We start from the raw sequence: 15,389 nt of genomic DNA on the forward strand, positions 1-15,389 counted from the left end.
CGTGCCTGCACGCGTGCCACGCCACGTGCCTGCACGCGTGCCACGCCACGTGCCTGCACGCGTGTGCGCAGCGGTTCACGCGTCGCTCCACGATACCCGGGCCACCCGAGTTCGATTCACGCTCACGGCGACCATCCAGCGAGGATTATTTGATCCGGTCCTGGGCTTCCCCTAGGTCGACTCAGCCTCAAATGAGTACCTGGTGCGGTGTGCAAACATTGCCGCTCGGGAGGCAAAGGCGGCCGGGCGTGGTGCTGGCCCTCGTGTGCCGTGCCGGCCTTCACAGGTGCTCGCTAGCAGCACTTGCCCCAAGCAGTCTGTTACAGGCTACACGGGGGGTCTTTGTTAGTCGTTGTTTGTGTGTGGAACCACGGGTTCCCTAAAATTCAAGCGCAGAAGAAGAGACGCTTTGCAGTTGTTTGTGCGGAGTGCGAAAGTCGAAGTGAAAGTGTTACTCCTTGCACGAATCGCCTTCATCTTCAACCAGATGACGACTCCTGCAAACAAACAATAAGAGACGACAGCGGTGCGTTTCTGCGTTTGTGAATTTTAACTCGACTTTACACACCCGGTCTGGAGAAATGAATGCAAAGTGAATTTGAATTTAAACTCCAATCTTCACAATAATACCATTAATCAGGAAGCCGTGAATAAAAACAAACATTAGTCTTCACACGACAAATTAAGACGGGCGTAATGAAATGTTAAGGTTTACTCTTATTTTTAGATATTAATTAAGTGGCTATTAATCATGCTATTTAGATGTCACGATTCATCAGACACCTAAAAGACATGAATTTAATAGCAAATATTTGGAAAACTCTGTCTCATTTTAAAATAATAATAAAAATTGTCACACGCTCAGCATCTCCTCCCTCACGCAAGCAGTGCCATGCGGATCATCTCTCTCGATGAAGTGGAAATTCCACATTGCCACGATGGGGGTGAGTCCATCCTGAGAAGACCACCGCAACCGTGTGGGTATCATTTAAATCAGTGGCCACAAGGTGGTACATTTTACAGACCATTGGAGGGATGGTCGCACGTCTCAAACTTCGGGTCTGTGAATGTGAATCAGAATCTGTATTGATGCTGGAGGAATCCGACGAGCTATGAAGCTCTTGTTCAGAGATGTCCAGGAGGAGCCGGTCAGAACGTTACAACAAACACGAGAGAGTTGTGGTCAAGTTGCCGCTGTTATTCCTAGAGAATTAGAACACGAACAAAAAAAGACGGCAGGCAGTTCAGTAAAAATCCCACGACGTTCATCATAATCCGCCCTACGAGTCGCGCCTGATGAGATACCGAAACTCGTGGACTGTGCTGCATGGACTGCCGGCTACTGCGTGACGTGGGTGGAGAGTGGCGTCTGAAACTCACAGGGGCCTTCCCCTCGCTTTGAGTCAGCCCCACGTGAGAATGTGTGGCACCCTGGGATGTGATAAGCACTTAGCAGGGGAGAGACAAAGGTGGTCAGGAGGGTCGGCGTGGTAATAGGCAGACCGCTCTGCGAAACCTAAAAATGGTGCTCGCTAATTAATGACATTTGCCCCCTCCCACCCCCCCAACAATTTCATCTGGATGTCTGCGGCGGTGGTGTAGCGGCTACGAACCCGGCGACCCGAGTTCGACTCCCGCTCACGGCCAAAAAAAAAAAGTGATAATTATCTGAAATGGTCCGGGGGCTCGCCTAGGTCGACTCAGCCTCAAATAATTACCTGGTGCGGTGTGCAAACATCGCCGCTGGAGAGACAAAGGCGACCGGGCGTTGTGTTGGCCACCCACCCCCTCGTGTGCTGTGCCCGCCTTCATAGGTTCTCGCTAAAAGCACTCGCCCCAACAGTCTGTTAAGGCTATACGGGGGATCTTTGTCTATATATGAATACACGCATTATCGTTGATTATGAAGTCTCTGACACATGGGGGGGGGGGGGGTGTTGACGATGCAGACCTCCTACGGATGCACTTCACGCGGAAGCGTGTTTGTTGAACACCCTCCAATTGTTGCCAATTAATTCCCCACAATCTGGAGGTACGGGCAAGGCGATGTCTCCCGTTGAGTGGCGCGGCGTCTAAGGGCGGCTAGTCCCGTATCAAACTAGCGGCGTTCCCACTAATTGTGTGCGCGGCTCGGCAAACTGTGGCTTTCTGTTAAAATCCCTTCTTCGTTAACTCTGCGGAGGGCAACTCGAGGCCTTTAGGTCCCATCCCATGTCACCTTTCTTGGCGACCAATCTCTACTGGTTTTATATCTCTGTCACAACACCGGATTTGCGAATGCCAGCCTAAGCGTTGGGCTCGTACCGCACAACTTTGAGTAACTATTTGAACAGCTCAAGTTTTACAAAGAGTCTCTTGTAAGAGGGGTAAAGTATCTAAATGGCTTTCCCCGTGGTGGATGGGGATAGAATGAGCGATTGAGTGACTCTGTTGGTGGACACAGGAGGATAGAGGATAAGTTGTGTTTATTTGTGGGAGCTGAATGTAAAACAATAAGGTGCTATTGTGTGACCCAGCCAGAGGTCCCGGGGCAATTAGGGTTCGAGGGAGAAGGGAGGAAGGACTCAAGATTCGGAACACCTAGACGCAAGAGGTCCCCAATGCCAGCGGGCAGCGTGTTTCCCTGCGCTGCCTTCCAGGGATGCATTTTGGGCCAGCTGCTAAGCACGCAGCTGCGAACACTAGCAGCGGAGAAGTGTGCAGAGCTCAAATCCGAGTCAAATGTAATGAAAGCCGACACGTGCAAAAAAGCAAACGAAAGTGCGTGCTTGCAAATGCACCGAGAGACACAAAGAGAAGTAAGCGTGGCCTGGCCAGGAACCCGCCGCTAGTAGGGACGATGGGCGGTGGTCGAGACTAACGACGGAGTGGCGGCCGAGGGAGGGAACGCGCCGTGGTTAGCACGTCCGCCGCGGAGACGCGGCGATGAGATCAGCTGACGCGCGTGGGCCAGACGGATCGGTGGACTGTGAGCCCGCGAGAGACGGAGGCGGCTTGGGGAGACCTTCGTCCAGCAGTCGGCTGATGGCCACACAACCGCGGCTTAAAACAACAACAATCATGATGACGACGACTATTCTAACTGCATTTTTTGTTCTCAATTATGATTCCGAGAAAGTTCACTTCCAGACACGGCCGAATGCGAGCAAAGCGCCCTAACCACAGCGCACCGCTCTGCCCCGCATCGCTCGTTCCACTTTCACGCCGCGTGCGCGGGTACCGAGCTGCCACTCGGCTCGGAGGGGCGCACGTGGCGAGGTGCTGGAGGGGGGTGGTGGGTCCCGTCCTCACTCGGCCTTCGTTTCCCGCAGGTGCCGTGCTACTCGTACGGGCAGAAGCTCAGCAAGCTGGCCATCCTGCGCATCGCCTGCAGCTACATCCTGGCGCTGGCGAAGCTGGCCAACGAGGACTACAGCGGCGAGCCGGGCGGCCTGAGCTTCAGCGAGTGCGTGGAGCAGTGCACGCGCACGCTGCAGGCCGAGGGGCGCGCCAAGAAGCGGAAGGTGAGGCGCGCGCGGTGCCCCAACGCGGATCTTTGCACCCCCCCCCCTCCTCCATGTCCCCTCCACCCCCCTCTCCGTCCCCCCCCACTCCTCCACCCCCCTCTCCGTCCCCCCCCCACTCCTCCACCCCCCTCTCCGTCCCCCCCACTCCTCCACCCCCCACTCCGTCCCCCCCCACTCCTCCACCCCCCTCCCCGTCCCCCCCCACTCCTCAACCCCCTCCCCGCCCACCGTTCCCCGATCTGTGGTCGGTGGCGTCAAGATTTTAAAAAACAAAAGGTGAACTGGGGCAGGACAAAATGTAAGTTTTTTTTTGCAAAACCCCTGGCTTTAATCTGTGGTCGTGTTCGGCACTGAATGCAGTTGTGGATTCGCGCGCGCGCAGAGCTCGATGCGAGCGTCACGGGCGCGGGGAGTTTATATAATCTTGTTCTTCGCGTGGTCTACGGCCACGTAGAGCTGGTTGAGCCAGACGATTGCATCAGGTGTAGCGGAGTGGTGAGCACACGTCCCAGCTGCAGTGACGCCTCCTCCTTCGTGTTTGTGAATCGGGCATGGAGTGGTGATGCGGTCCACGGTTCTGCTCTGGGTGGTGAGCAGAGTCTCCATGCCGCCGGGGAGATTTTATGTTTTACCACGCGCTCGCAACCACCATGAAGATTCCACATCTGTGCGTGGATGCTTCACAGAAGATCGATACGGTGGTTCTTCTGCGTCTTCGTCGGGTCTCTCAATGAGGAACTCGTGGTACCCTGCCCAGGTTGCACTCAGTGCAGAGGCTGTGTCGGTGAACTTAGAATCGCGTCACTTCCAACTGTTAGGTCAGAAACGCAAGTTGGGAGAAGCGCTCATTGCTGTTTGCAGCCTTGAGCCTGCGTTGGTAATTCCACATTTCTATGGTGGGGACAAGGGTGTCAACAGGACTTCCACTGATGGTTACCCTGTTTATTGATCCTAGAGGGATGATTTGCCTGTGCTGATCCATAAGCAGGATGAGGTATTGAACTTGTAACCTTTCGATTGGTAGGCAAGCACCCTGCCAACACCGAGAATGCAGATTTAGCTTTCAACCAGTTGGTAATTTTCAGACACTTGCACATCAATACTTAAAGGTCATCAATCTAATGCGGTCATCATATTGATTGCATCGTTCCCATACACCGATATCCTAAACAGCTGAAGCTTTTTTTCTCCCCGTCTGCATGAGTGAAGTCCAGCTCTCTGACTGCTACAATAACACGGACATTACTCCTGCCTCAAACACCGGCCTCTTAGCGCAGCAGTTGACCTCTTTGCTCCATCAGCGTGATGGAAGTAGCCCAGCCGAATGACAAACGTCTATTGACCTCCTCGCAACCCCCTTAAATTGTGGGGTTTTTTGTGCACGGGTTCTGACCGCAGGCCCAAAGGCCCACAAACAAAGTCCTCTGCGACATCCACATCCTCGCTCCCAAATGCCAGAACCAGAATCAGTATTGATACTGCAGGAGCAATCCCATGAGCTCTAAAGCTCTTTTTCACAGATGTTCGGTAGGGGCACGGGGTAAGAATGTTACAACAAGAAACACGATAGGAGTGCAAAGTACAGACAGGTAAGCAATTCACAAAACAAAAACAGATACAAATTAAACTAAACTATTTTTTATTGTTTTGCCAGGTAAAGCTCACTTCGCTATGAGCTTCTATTTCAGAAGCGACCTGGCCACAAACGATCGCTTAACTCAGTGGCTTATCACGTGTGGATTTATAGCAGCCAAACAATCTGAAGTTTCCTGTGATAAAGATGCAGGCCCGCAGCCTTCTGGCAATAACTCTGGAGCGGTTTCAACACAGAGATGCTCCTCAGCAAGGTCACGCTTTGCTTCAACCGATGCCGGCAATGTGCCAGATGTTTGTCGGCAAGGGCCCTCTCTGTTAGATTTAAGTTTTGGTTTCCTCGCCCAACAAACCTCACCTTGAGTCCATCGCGAGCATGCAATCATGCGTCACGACGCTGCAAGGAGAGCAGACAGGTACATTCACCTCTCCGTACATGTTCCTAATCTGGGATCGAGTTCCGTTTCGAGACGCGTGTGGCGGACTGATTTCACTGCTGCAGGGATGGAAATGGAGATGATGCAGGTGATGAGATGTAGAAACGTTTAATATCAAATATTCGACTGTATTTGTGCATGACTTAGCAGTGGAGCAGTGATTAGCGCACTGCCCTCACCTGAGTCAAATTCCTAGCCCATGGCGGACATCAGCGGTGAGACCTGTCACGCTTCTGTTGAACCCACATGGAGCAGAGGGGTACCGCGGTGGGAGATGTTAACTCCCTCGGCTGGTACGCAAGAGGTCGTGAGTTCCTATCTCGACCCTGACTATGCCTGTTCATTTGGAGTTTGCATGTTCCTCTCCCCATGCTTCGCGTGGATCTTTCTCCGGGTCTTCTGGTTTTTCTCTCTCCACATTTAGAATCAACAAGCGTTTGGAGTATTTGGCCGATACGGATTTTCACGCGATGAGTCACTTCGTTGGGCTATCATATGTGGCCAGGCCACTTCTGAAAAAGACCCATATAGCTCAGTGGGCCTTAGCTGGTAAAATAAAAAAGTGAGTAAGAATCGTGAGTTCGTTTGGTGAAAAACTCCCACACTGGCACCCCACCTCGCATGAATCGGCCCCTAAATTCATGGCTATGCCACCTTTACACAACCCCCGTGACTGACGCAGTGTCAGAAGGCCTTCATCCAGCAGTGGATTGACAACGGCACCGTACATAATCAGATGGGTATTAGTATTAATATGGTTAGTGTGATTAAGCAGATTTGGCAAATGGCCCTGTTGGGCAACTTAATCACCCGTATGAGATGGGTGGGGAAGGGGAGGGGATCTGACTTGGCTGGAATGACTGCAGTCGGCTGTTGGTGACTGGGAGCTCAGATGCCACTCTCACTGTGAACTCTGTTTTCCAATTACGGGCACGATAGTGGACTCGCTGTTCTCACTCCGTCTGGATGATTTACAAAGCAAAACATTTTGCGTGCGGTCAGAATGTCTCCCCGCTCAACCCGAGGGCGCGGGGATGGAGCCTCCTCGTCTCCATCGGCAGCAGCCACGATCACTGGTGGCAATTCCACATTCCCATGGGAGGGGACCAGTATGTCCACCGGATGGACAATCGCTGTTGAATTCCCGCAAAGCGGTACCTCAAGTTCTCGACCCCTATGGAATGATAGGGTTGAATGATTTTTTTAAAAATAACAACTACGTAGAACTGTAAGATTCTAACGACCCACCAGCTGCACAATTTGATGAATCGATCTCGGGTCACGATTTAATCGAAGGGGTTGTTATGTGAACGTATATATTGTTCACGTATACATTGTTAAAGTATACATTGTTAACGTATCTATTCACACTTTGTGGTGCACGTACGAATGTATCGTGGCTCTGAGGTTCATACGAGACCTCCCGGAATTCCGCGGACTAATCACCTACTTTGTGCTGTGGGTGCCACGGTGGCTAGGAGATGTTAACTACCTCGCCTGGTATTCAGGAGGTCGTGGGTTCGATCCCGACCCTGACGCCTGTTGCTGTATATTTGGAGTTTGCGTGTCTCTCTCTCATCATCATCATCACGATGGCTAGGAGATGTTAACTACCTTGCCTGGTGTACAGGAGGTCGTGGGTTCGATCCCGACCCTGACGCCTGCTGCTGTATATTTGGAGTTTGCGTGTCTCTCTCTCATCATCATCACACGGTGGCTAGGAGATGTTAACTACCTTGCCTGGTGTACAGGAGGTCGTGGGTTCGATCCCGACCCTGACGCCTGCTGCTGTATATTTGGAGTTTGCGTGTCTCTCTCTCATCATCATCATCACGATGGCTAGGAGATGTTAACTACCTTGCCTGGTGTACAGGAGGTCGTGGGTTCGATCCCGACCCTGACGCCTGCTGCTGTATATTTGGAGTGTGTGTGTCTCTCTCTCATCATCATCATCATCACGGTGGCTAGGAGATGTTAACTACCTCGCCTGGTGTACAGGAGGTCGTGGGTTCGATCCCGACCCTGACGCCTGCTGCTGTATATTTGGAGTTTGCGTGTCTCCTAGTGGTTGCGTGGCTTTTTCTCCACAGCCTCCGGTGTTCCCCTCCACGTTTAGAATCAACATCGCGCGTTGAGAGTATTTGGCTGCTCAATATTTCCACGTGATAAGCCACTTCGTTGGGCTATCATTTGTGTTGCCTGGTCGCTCCTGAAAAATAAGCTAATACCTCAGTGGTGAATCCAAACAGCCTCGTGGTCGTCTATCCAAGCCCTGTCCTGGCCCAAACCCTCCCCCCTCCCCCACGCTTGGCTTTCCGAGATGAACACGTGCCGAGATCCCGACGCATTTCATGGGCGGCGTAGTGATACCTGCGAGCGCGGGGGTACATTAAAGTCGAGCGCGCCGCCGGCAACAACAACAACAATAATAATCCCGAGACCCGAGTCGGTCTGCCGGCGTCTGCACCGCGACCCCTTCCATCAACATGAAGGCGCGCTGGGTGCGCTCCCACCTCGAGTCTTGATGGAGAGAAACCGACGACCGCCCGCGTGGTCTCACGTGCCGATTGCTCCCGCTCGGCTTACATTGCACGCTTTTAAAAACATTTTTTGCGCCGAAACTACACAGGCGTACGCTCGAATAATCGTTTTAATTGTAACTATTATTCCAGTGGCACCGGCCGAAAACGTGCATTACGTTCAGACGCGGCTCAACAGAGAGACGTGTGCGATTGCCATCAAGAGGGCCTTGCTGTTCGTTAATTAACCGAGAAGCTGCGACCGCGGGAGGTTTAGAATGCTCGGCGGGTTTTGCAGCCGAAACCCGAGCGAGCGCATCGACGTAGCCCATCGTCGCTTGAGGGGCGATAAATTGACTACCGATTTGTGGTGGTGAGATGTAGTTGCAACCGCTGGCTCGGAGATGCCTGGGAAGCTGAGTGGTGCCTCCACGCTTGCTTGAGCACGGAGGCACTTTCACTTGACTTTGGTTTTGGTTTTCCGATAACAGCGAAAAATGATAATTGAAATGATAAAGTTCATTATCAGCCGTGATCATAGAATAGAATTCAGGTCGTTGAGTGGCGTTAGCCGTAGCCAGGAATAGAACTCAGGTCGGTGAGTGGCGTTAGCCGTAGCCAGGAATAGAACTCAGGTCGCTGAGTGGCGTTAGCCGTAGCCGGGAATAGAACTCAGGTCGCTGAGTGGCGTTAGCCGTAGCCAATAATAGAACTCAGCTCGCTGAGTGGCGTTAGCCGTAGCCAGGAATAGAACTCAGGTCGCTGAGTGGCGTTAGCCGTAGCCAGGAATAGAACTCAGGTCGCTGAGTGGTCGTTAGCGGCGGAGCCATGAATAGAACTCAGGTCGCTGGAGTGACGTTAGTCCGTAGCCAGGAATAGAAGAATCTCAGGTCGCTGAGTGGCGTTAGCCATAGCCAGGGATAGAACTCAGGTGCGGTGAGTGGCGTTAGCCCTAGCCCAGGAATAGAAGCTAAGGTCGGTGAGTGGCGTTAGCCGTAGCCAGGAATAGAAGCTCAGGTCGGTGATGGTGGGCGTTAGCCGTAGCCGGGAATAGTAACTCAGGTCGCTGAGTGGGCGTTATCCTTAGCAATAATAAAAGTCAGCATCGGCTGAGTGGCCGTTAGCCAGTAGGCCAGGAAATAGAACTCAGGTCGCTGAGTGGCTTGAGCCGTAGCAGGAATAGACTCAAGTCGCTGAGTGACGTTATGGCCAGGGAATAGTAACGCAAGGTCTCTGAGTGGACGTTAGCCGGAGCCAGGGAATAGAACGCAGGTCGCTGAGTGGCAGTTAGCAGTACCAGGAATAGAACTCATTGTCTCTGAGTGGCGTTATGCCGTCAGCAGGAATAGAACTCAGGTCGCTGAGTGGCGTTAGCCGTAGCCGGGAATAGAACTCAAGTCGCTGAGTGGCGTTAGTCGTAGCCAGGAATAGAACTCAGGTCGCTGAGTGGCGTTAGCCGTAGCCAGAAATAGAACTCAGGTCGCTGAGTGGCGTTAGCCGTAGCCAGGAATAGAACTCAGGTCGGTGAGTGGCGTTAGCCGTAGCCAGGAATAGAACTCAGGTCGCTGAGTGGCGTTAGCCGTAGCCAGGAATAGAACTCAGGTCGCTGAGTGGCGTTAGCCGTAGCCAGGAATAGAACTCAGGTCGCTGAGTGGCGTTAGCCGTAGCCGGGAATAGAACTCAGGTCGCTGAGTGGCGTTAGCCATAGCCAGGAATAGAACTCAGGTCGGTGAGTGGCGTTAGCCATAGCCAGGAATAGAACTCAGGTCGCTGAGTGGCGTTAGCCATAGCCAGGAATAGAACTCAGGTCGGTGAGTGGCGTTAGTCGTAGCCAGGAATAGAACTCAGGTCGCTGAGTGGCGTTAGCCATAGCCAGGAATAGAACTCAGGTCGGTGAGTGGCGTTAGCCATAGCCAGGAATAGAACTCAGGTCGGTGAGTGGCGTTAGCCGTAGCCAGGAATAGAACTCAGGTCGCTGAGTGGCGTTAGTCGTAGCCGGGAATAGAACTCTGGTCGGTGAGTGGCGTTAGCCGTAGCCAGGAATAGAACTCAGGTCGCTGAGTGGCGTTAGTCGTAGCCGGGAATAGAACTCAGGTCGCTGAGTGACGTTAGTCGTAGCCAGGAATAGAACTCAGGTCGCTGAGTGGCGTTAGTCGTAGCCGGGAATAGAACTCAGGTCGCTGAGTGACGTTAGTCGTAGCCAGGAATAGAACTCAGGTCGCTGAGTGGCGTTAGTCGTAGCCGGGAATATAACTCAGGTCGCTGAGTGACGTTAGTCGTAGCCAGGAATAGAACTCAGGTCGCTGAGTGACGTTAGTCGTAGCCAGGAATAGAACTCAGGTCGGTGAGTGGCGTTAGCCGTAGCCAGGAATAGAACTCAGGTCGCTGAGTGGCGTTAGTCGTAGCCAGGAATAGAACTCAGGTCGCTGGGTCCATAGCCCAGTCACTATTCGCCATTCCACTCGACTTTCGTAGATTTCCAAATTTAGAATTGCCTCTTTTAGGTTGGCACACAGTGGCTTGCTCTTGTGAATCAGGTCACAGAGTCTTCAATGTCTACTTTTGCAGTCGACAGAGCTCTTTGGTTAATTCTCCAAGGATGTTACTCGCGGCTGTGGGAAATCAAACCAGAAAGTCCAAGTAAAGTGGCCGATTGCCCGGGCAACCTGACGGTTAGACCACTAAACCGTAGTCTTCCTGCAGCCGTCACAGTGTTAACGCGGCGCTTGCAACTAGGCCGTCACTCTGGCGAGATGACGCCTGCTGGTTATTTGTAGTTTGCGTATCTCTCTCGCCGTGGTCGTGTGGATTTTTCTCTGGGTCCTCCGGGTTTTCCCTCCACATCTATAACCACGCGTTTAGAGTATTAGGCTGCTATAAATTTACACGCGATAAGCCACTTCGTTGAACTATCATTTGTGGCCAGGCCGCTTCTGAAAAATGCGCTAATAGCTCAGTGGGCCTTGTCTGGTAAGATAAACGTTGTTTAGTTTGATTTGCATATTTATTTAAGTGATTTATTTACCTTCCCTATACTTTGCACTTTGAAAAGTTAATAGCTTTTTTCATAGTTTGTTACTAAAGTACTTTTTTTTAAATACTTGACATCCACGGCGAACCGTCGAGGTATGGAGGATGACTTGCATCAAGTCAAAGTGCTTCTCTGTTCGTATCACCGTTGGGGTATTGTCCGTCAGCATTCCCGTGCCAGATGTGGAAATTCCACATCCCTGTGGTGGGGTAACTGTCTATTCGTAAGGCGACTACTGCTAGAACCGATTTATTCAGAATGACAATTTCAAGCATGCGGAATTACGTCACGTGTACTTTTTGTTTGTGAATCTATAATAAGACCCTAGTTCGTAGTCGACCCCAACACCGTGGCTTGCCCGCGCTGTCACGCGTCTCTCCCCCGCCCATCCGCCGCAACCCTCCGGGAAGTCCTGCGGACCGAGGAAAACAGTCGCCTTCCCATTCATCAGGCTCTCGCTAACATTCCTCGTCGTCGCTTAAAGTCACGCAAGCCCCCCCCACCCCCACCCCTTATTCGGGCCCATTCGCATCACCTACAACAATGTGAGTTGAACACCCAGAGCTGAACGAAGTTCAAAATAACTCACGAACACGTTTGCGAAAGACCCGACGCAGAAGATTCCCTCGGTTTCATCTTCCACGAAGCTCACGGTTCACCCGTAACCGCATCGGCACAAACCATGGCAGATGCGGATATCGGCATCAACAACACAGAATAGACAACGCAGAGATGAATTCACTCAAGGCAGCGGTTACCACAGGCCCAGCGGTCAGAAGGCAAGTCTGAAATAATAGATTTTGAAACGATTTATTTATTTATTACTGACAGCTTTTTCGCGGTTGGTGATGTACGGCTTTCCGATGTGGTTATGGGTCATACCGTGTGTGCGTACCTGTGTGTGTTGTTCGGCACGTTGTCCGACGTTTCGTTCCACGCGCTAACAACCAGCGCAAAAGTGGGAGAAGCCAAACAACACGCGGTACGACCCCGAAAACGGATCGGAGAGATCTTCGAAATAACGGAGCGATAAAAAAATAGAACATATATATATTCAAATCGCACTGCGGTTGCTTCATGACGACCACAGTTTTTCTTTGGTCTAAGATTTCTCTGTTTCTTATTCATCGAGCTCTCGTGTTGTTCCTTTCCCCACTTCTCTTCCCCGCCTTAACTCTCGATTCATTCGCATCTGCACCAGGCATCGATCCTCTGCGTCCTGGTTCTGTTTCTCTGTCGATTTACGTCATTACATTTTTGGTTGTTATATAAAAAAAACAAGAGTTCTGCCGATGTGCGGCGGAGACGCACGAATTCGTCGCTGGCCGGCGAGAGTCTCCGTGCACGTGACCGCAGGCTGCGGTCACGAGCTCCAATCCATTAGGGTCGGAACATAGCTCACTCGCCGCTGTGTGCGGTTGGCGCACGGCGCTGCTGCCGCACACGTGGCACGCGCGGGCAGAAGGAGTGGGGCCGGCGGTTGCGGATGTGTCAGCATCTGTGGGGAAGCGGGCAGCACCACGGAGGAGGTCTGTGTGCGTGCGCGTGTGTGCGTGTGTGCGTGTGTGTGCGTGTGCGTGTGTGCGTGCGCGTGTGTGCGTGTGTGCGTGTGTGCGTGTGTGTGCGTGTGCGTGTGTGCGTGTGTGCGTGTGTGCGCGTGTGTGTGCGTTTTGTGAGCAGCGGCAGTGCAACGGTTAGTGCCACGCGGCGCGACGAACCCGGCGACCCGAGTTCGAGTCCAGCTCACGGCCACCAACACCAGCGACGATTTGCTGAACTGGTCCTGGGCCTCCCCGAGGTCGACTCAGCCACAAATGAGTACCTGGTGCGATGTGTCAACATCGCCGATTGGGAGACAAAGGCGGCTGGGCATGGTGGTGGCCTTCATAGGTGCTCGCTAACAGCACTTGCCCCAACAGTCTGTTAAGGCTACATTGTGGAGGATCTTTGTCTTTCCATATATTGTGGTGAGCGGTTGGTGCAGTGGTTCATGCACTGCGCCGATTCTGGGAAACCAGTCCCTGTCATAGGCATGTGGAAGTTCCACGTCAGGCAGCTGGGGGTACGAGCACGAGCCAGTCTTCGTCTGAGTGTGGAAGAGACACGTGGCCTGACTCGTGTAAACGACGCACCTTTTACATTGAAGAGTCTCTGTCCCTGCAATTGCAGGATGCCCTTTGGCTGAGCAGCTGCCGAGATGTTAACTACCTCACCTGGTATACAGTCGGTTGTGGGTTCGATCCCGACCCTGACGCCTGCTGCTGTATATTTGGAGTTTGCGTGTCGTCTCTCTCTCCCCGTGGCCACGTGGATTTTTTTCCGGGTCCTCGGGTTTTTTTCTCCACATTTAGAATCAACATCACGCGTTTCGAGTATTTGGCTGCTACTAAGCCGCTTTATTTGAGCGATCATTTGAGGCCAGGTCGCTTCTAAAAAAAAGTGCTCAGTGGGCCTTACCTGGTCAAATAAAATGAGTTTTTATTTTTTTAATCGGTGAGATCCCACTAAGATTCCGCAATCACTGTATTAAGGGAGCGATGAGTTACGTCTTATTATGACTTCATACAGGGAGACGTGAGTTGATTATACCGATGGCGAGCCTTACTCGTTTCATTTATGTTTCATTTATAGGTAATTTGAGAACATTTTGTAAAATTGGCTTCCACACCGGCGCACAATGACCTACGCTTGCAAATTATAGTGCCGAGTCTATGGTTTGAACATTAGCACGGAACACGCGTGTAGATCTCCATCATAAATAGCGCGTGAATGATTCAACCGCCCAGCTGGTGTTGTGGCAGAACATCCGAGTCACAACCAAAAGTTTGCAAAGTTAAAACCGCGTCGAAGGTCGACTTAAGTCCAGCATGCCTCCATCGCTCATGAAAACGAGTGCCGCTTGGTTCTGTGAAGCAAAACAAGTCAATCGATCAATCTTTATTCTCCGTGCCGATATCGCCCTCGACAAGTAGGCATCAGTGCACATCACAGCAGAACGTGAACGGTGCATTAATGTGATCCTCCTACCGAATGACTGGCCTTGCCATAGAAATGTGGAATTTGCTCCAACTGGCTCAGCACCGCGAAAGCGAGATCGTAGCTTGAGCACGGAGACAAGCATTCCTTTGATGCGGAATCAGGATATTTATATAAACTGGAGGATTCTGATGCTTTGGAGCTCTTTTTTTACAGATGTCCAAATATATCGGCGTCAGGAACTGGATCGAACCAACGACCTCCTGTATACCGGGCGAGGTAGTTAACATCTCGCCAGCGTGAAGCCCCAGTTGCAAGCGTCGTGTTGACACGTTGATGAGTGTAGGAGGACGACGATAGCTCCTGACGGGTGAGTGGCCTCAAAGTCAGGCTGCCCCGGCACTCGGACAGTTTGCTGGGATCTTACGGTTCGATTCCCGCAGCCGTGGAAATTTATAGCAGCAAAAAAATATATATTACTCTGACCGCGTGGATGTTTCTAAACGGTGCGCGGATGCGCTCACTCGCTCGCTCGCATCAAAACGACGTGGCAACGTCATCGCATGAAAGACGCGTCGAAGCGACGGCAGCTCCCGGGTGGACACCGCGAGCCACCCGCCAGGTTCCAGGGGAAGAGAGAGGAGGAGGAGTGGGGGGGGGGGGATGGAAATTGCCCAATCGCCCAGCGAAACGCGGGCGCTGAGTGGCCCGAGGTTGCCGTCTTCGTGCGTCGCGATGATTGTCGAGCGCTCGTGCTGCGTCTCAATCCGAGCTCCGGCGACTCTTCAAAAGCGCATTCTTGGCCACCCTCTGCGCGTGCGAGCGCGGTGCCGGGAACGGCGGCGCGGCGTTTAGAGCGCCGCGCCACTCACCCACCGACACCCGAGTTCGATTCCCGCTAACGGCCGATAAGAGCGGCGAACGTCTAAACACGTTCTCGGTCAAATCTTGACTGAAAGCTTTCGTGACTGCAAGAACTCATATTCTTGGGAATTTCGGTAAAGTCACATAGATGGGTTCAAAGAAAATGACAAAAATAACGAAAAATAACAAAAAACTGCGACGTTTCGATCGCAACACAAGCGGTCGTTTTCTTTTCCTGAAGACGACCGCTTGTGTTGCGATCGAAACGTCGTCGTTCTTGGTTATTTTCTTTGTTATTTTCTTTGAACCTATCTCCGTGACTTTACCGAAAGACCCAAGAATACGTACTCGGTCGACTCGATCTCGAGTCTCAACATCAGACAAAGGCGGCCGGGCGTGATGCTGGCCAACCGCGCCCTCGTGTGCCGTGCCGGCCTTCGTAGGCCCCTCGCTGACTGCACTC

At 52.3% G+C, this 15,389-nt stretch overlaps 1 protein-coding gene across 2 annotated transcripts in view; it reads left to right on the forward strand.

Moving 5' to 3' along the window:
• The window catches only part of ATOH8 (atonal bHLH transcription factor 8), a 43,598-nt gene that overhangs the window by 7,560 nt on the left and 20,649 nt on the right, over positions 1-15,389 (forward strand). For both annotated transcript variants that reach the window (XR_009756595.1, XM_061571412.1), the window contains exon 2: positions 3,312-3,503. Coding sequence is in view for 1 of the 2 variants with exons in the window: in XM_061571412.1 (XP_061427396.1) it covers positions 3,312-3,503 (192 nt within the window). In the remaining variant the exon portion in view is untranslated. The remainder of the gene's footprint in view (positions 1-3,311; positions 3,504-15,389) is intronic.

The sequence above is a fragment of the Lethenteron reissneri genome, chromosome 47 (genome assembly GCF_015708825.2).
Source record: "Lethenteron reissneri isolate LAM-NWPU_2019-01 chromosome 47, ASM1570882v1, whole genome shotgun sequence".
Lineage (NCBI taxonomy): Eukaryota > Metazoa > Chordata > Hyperoartia > Petromyzontiformes > Petromyzontidae > Lethenteron > Lethenteron reissneri.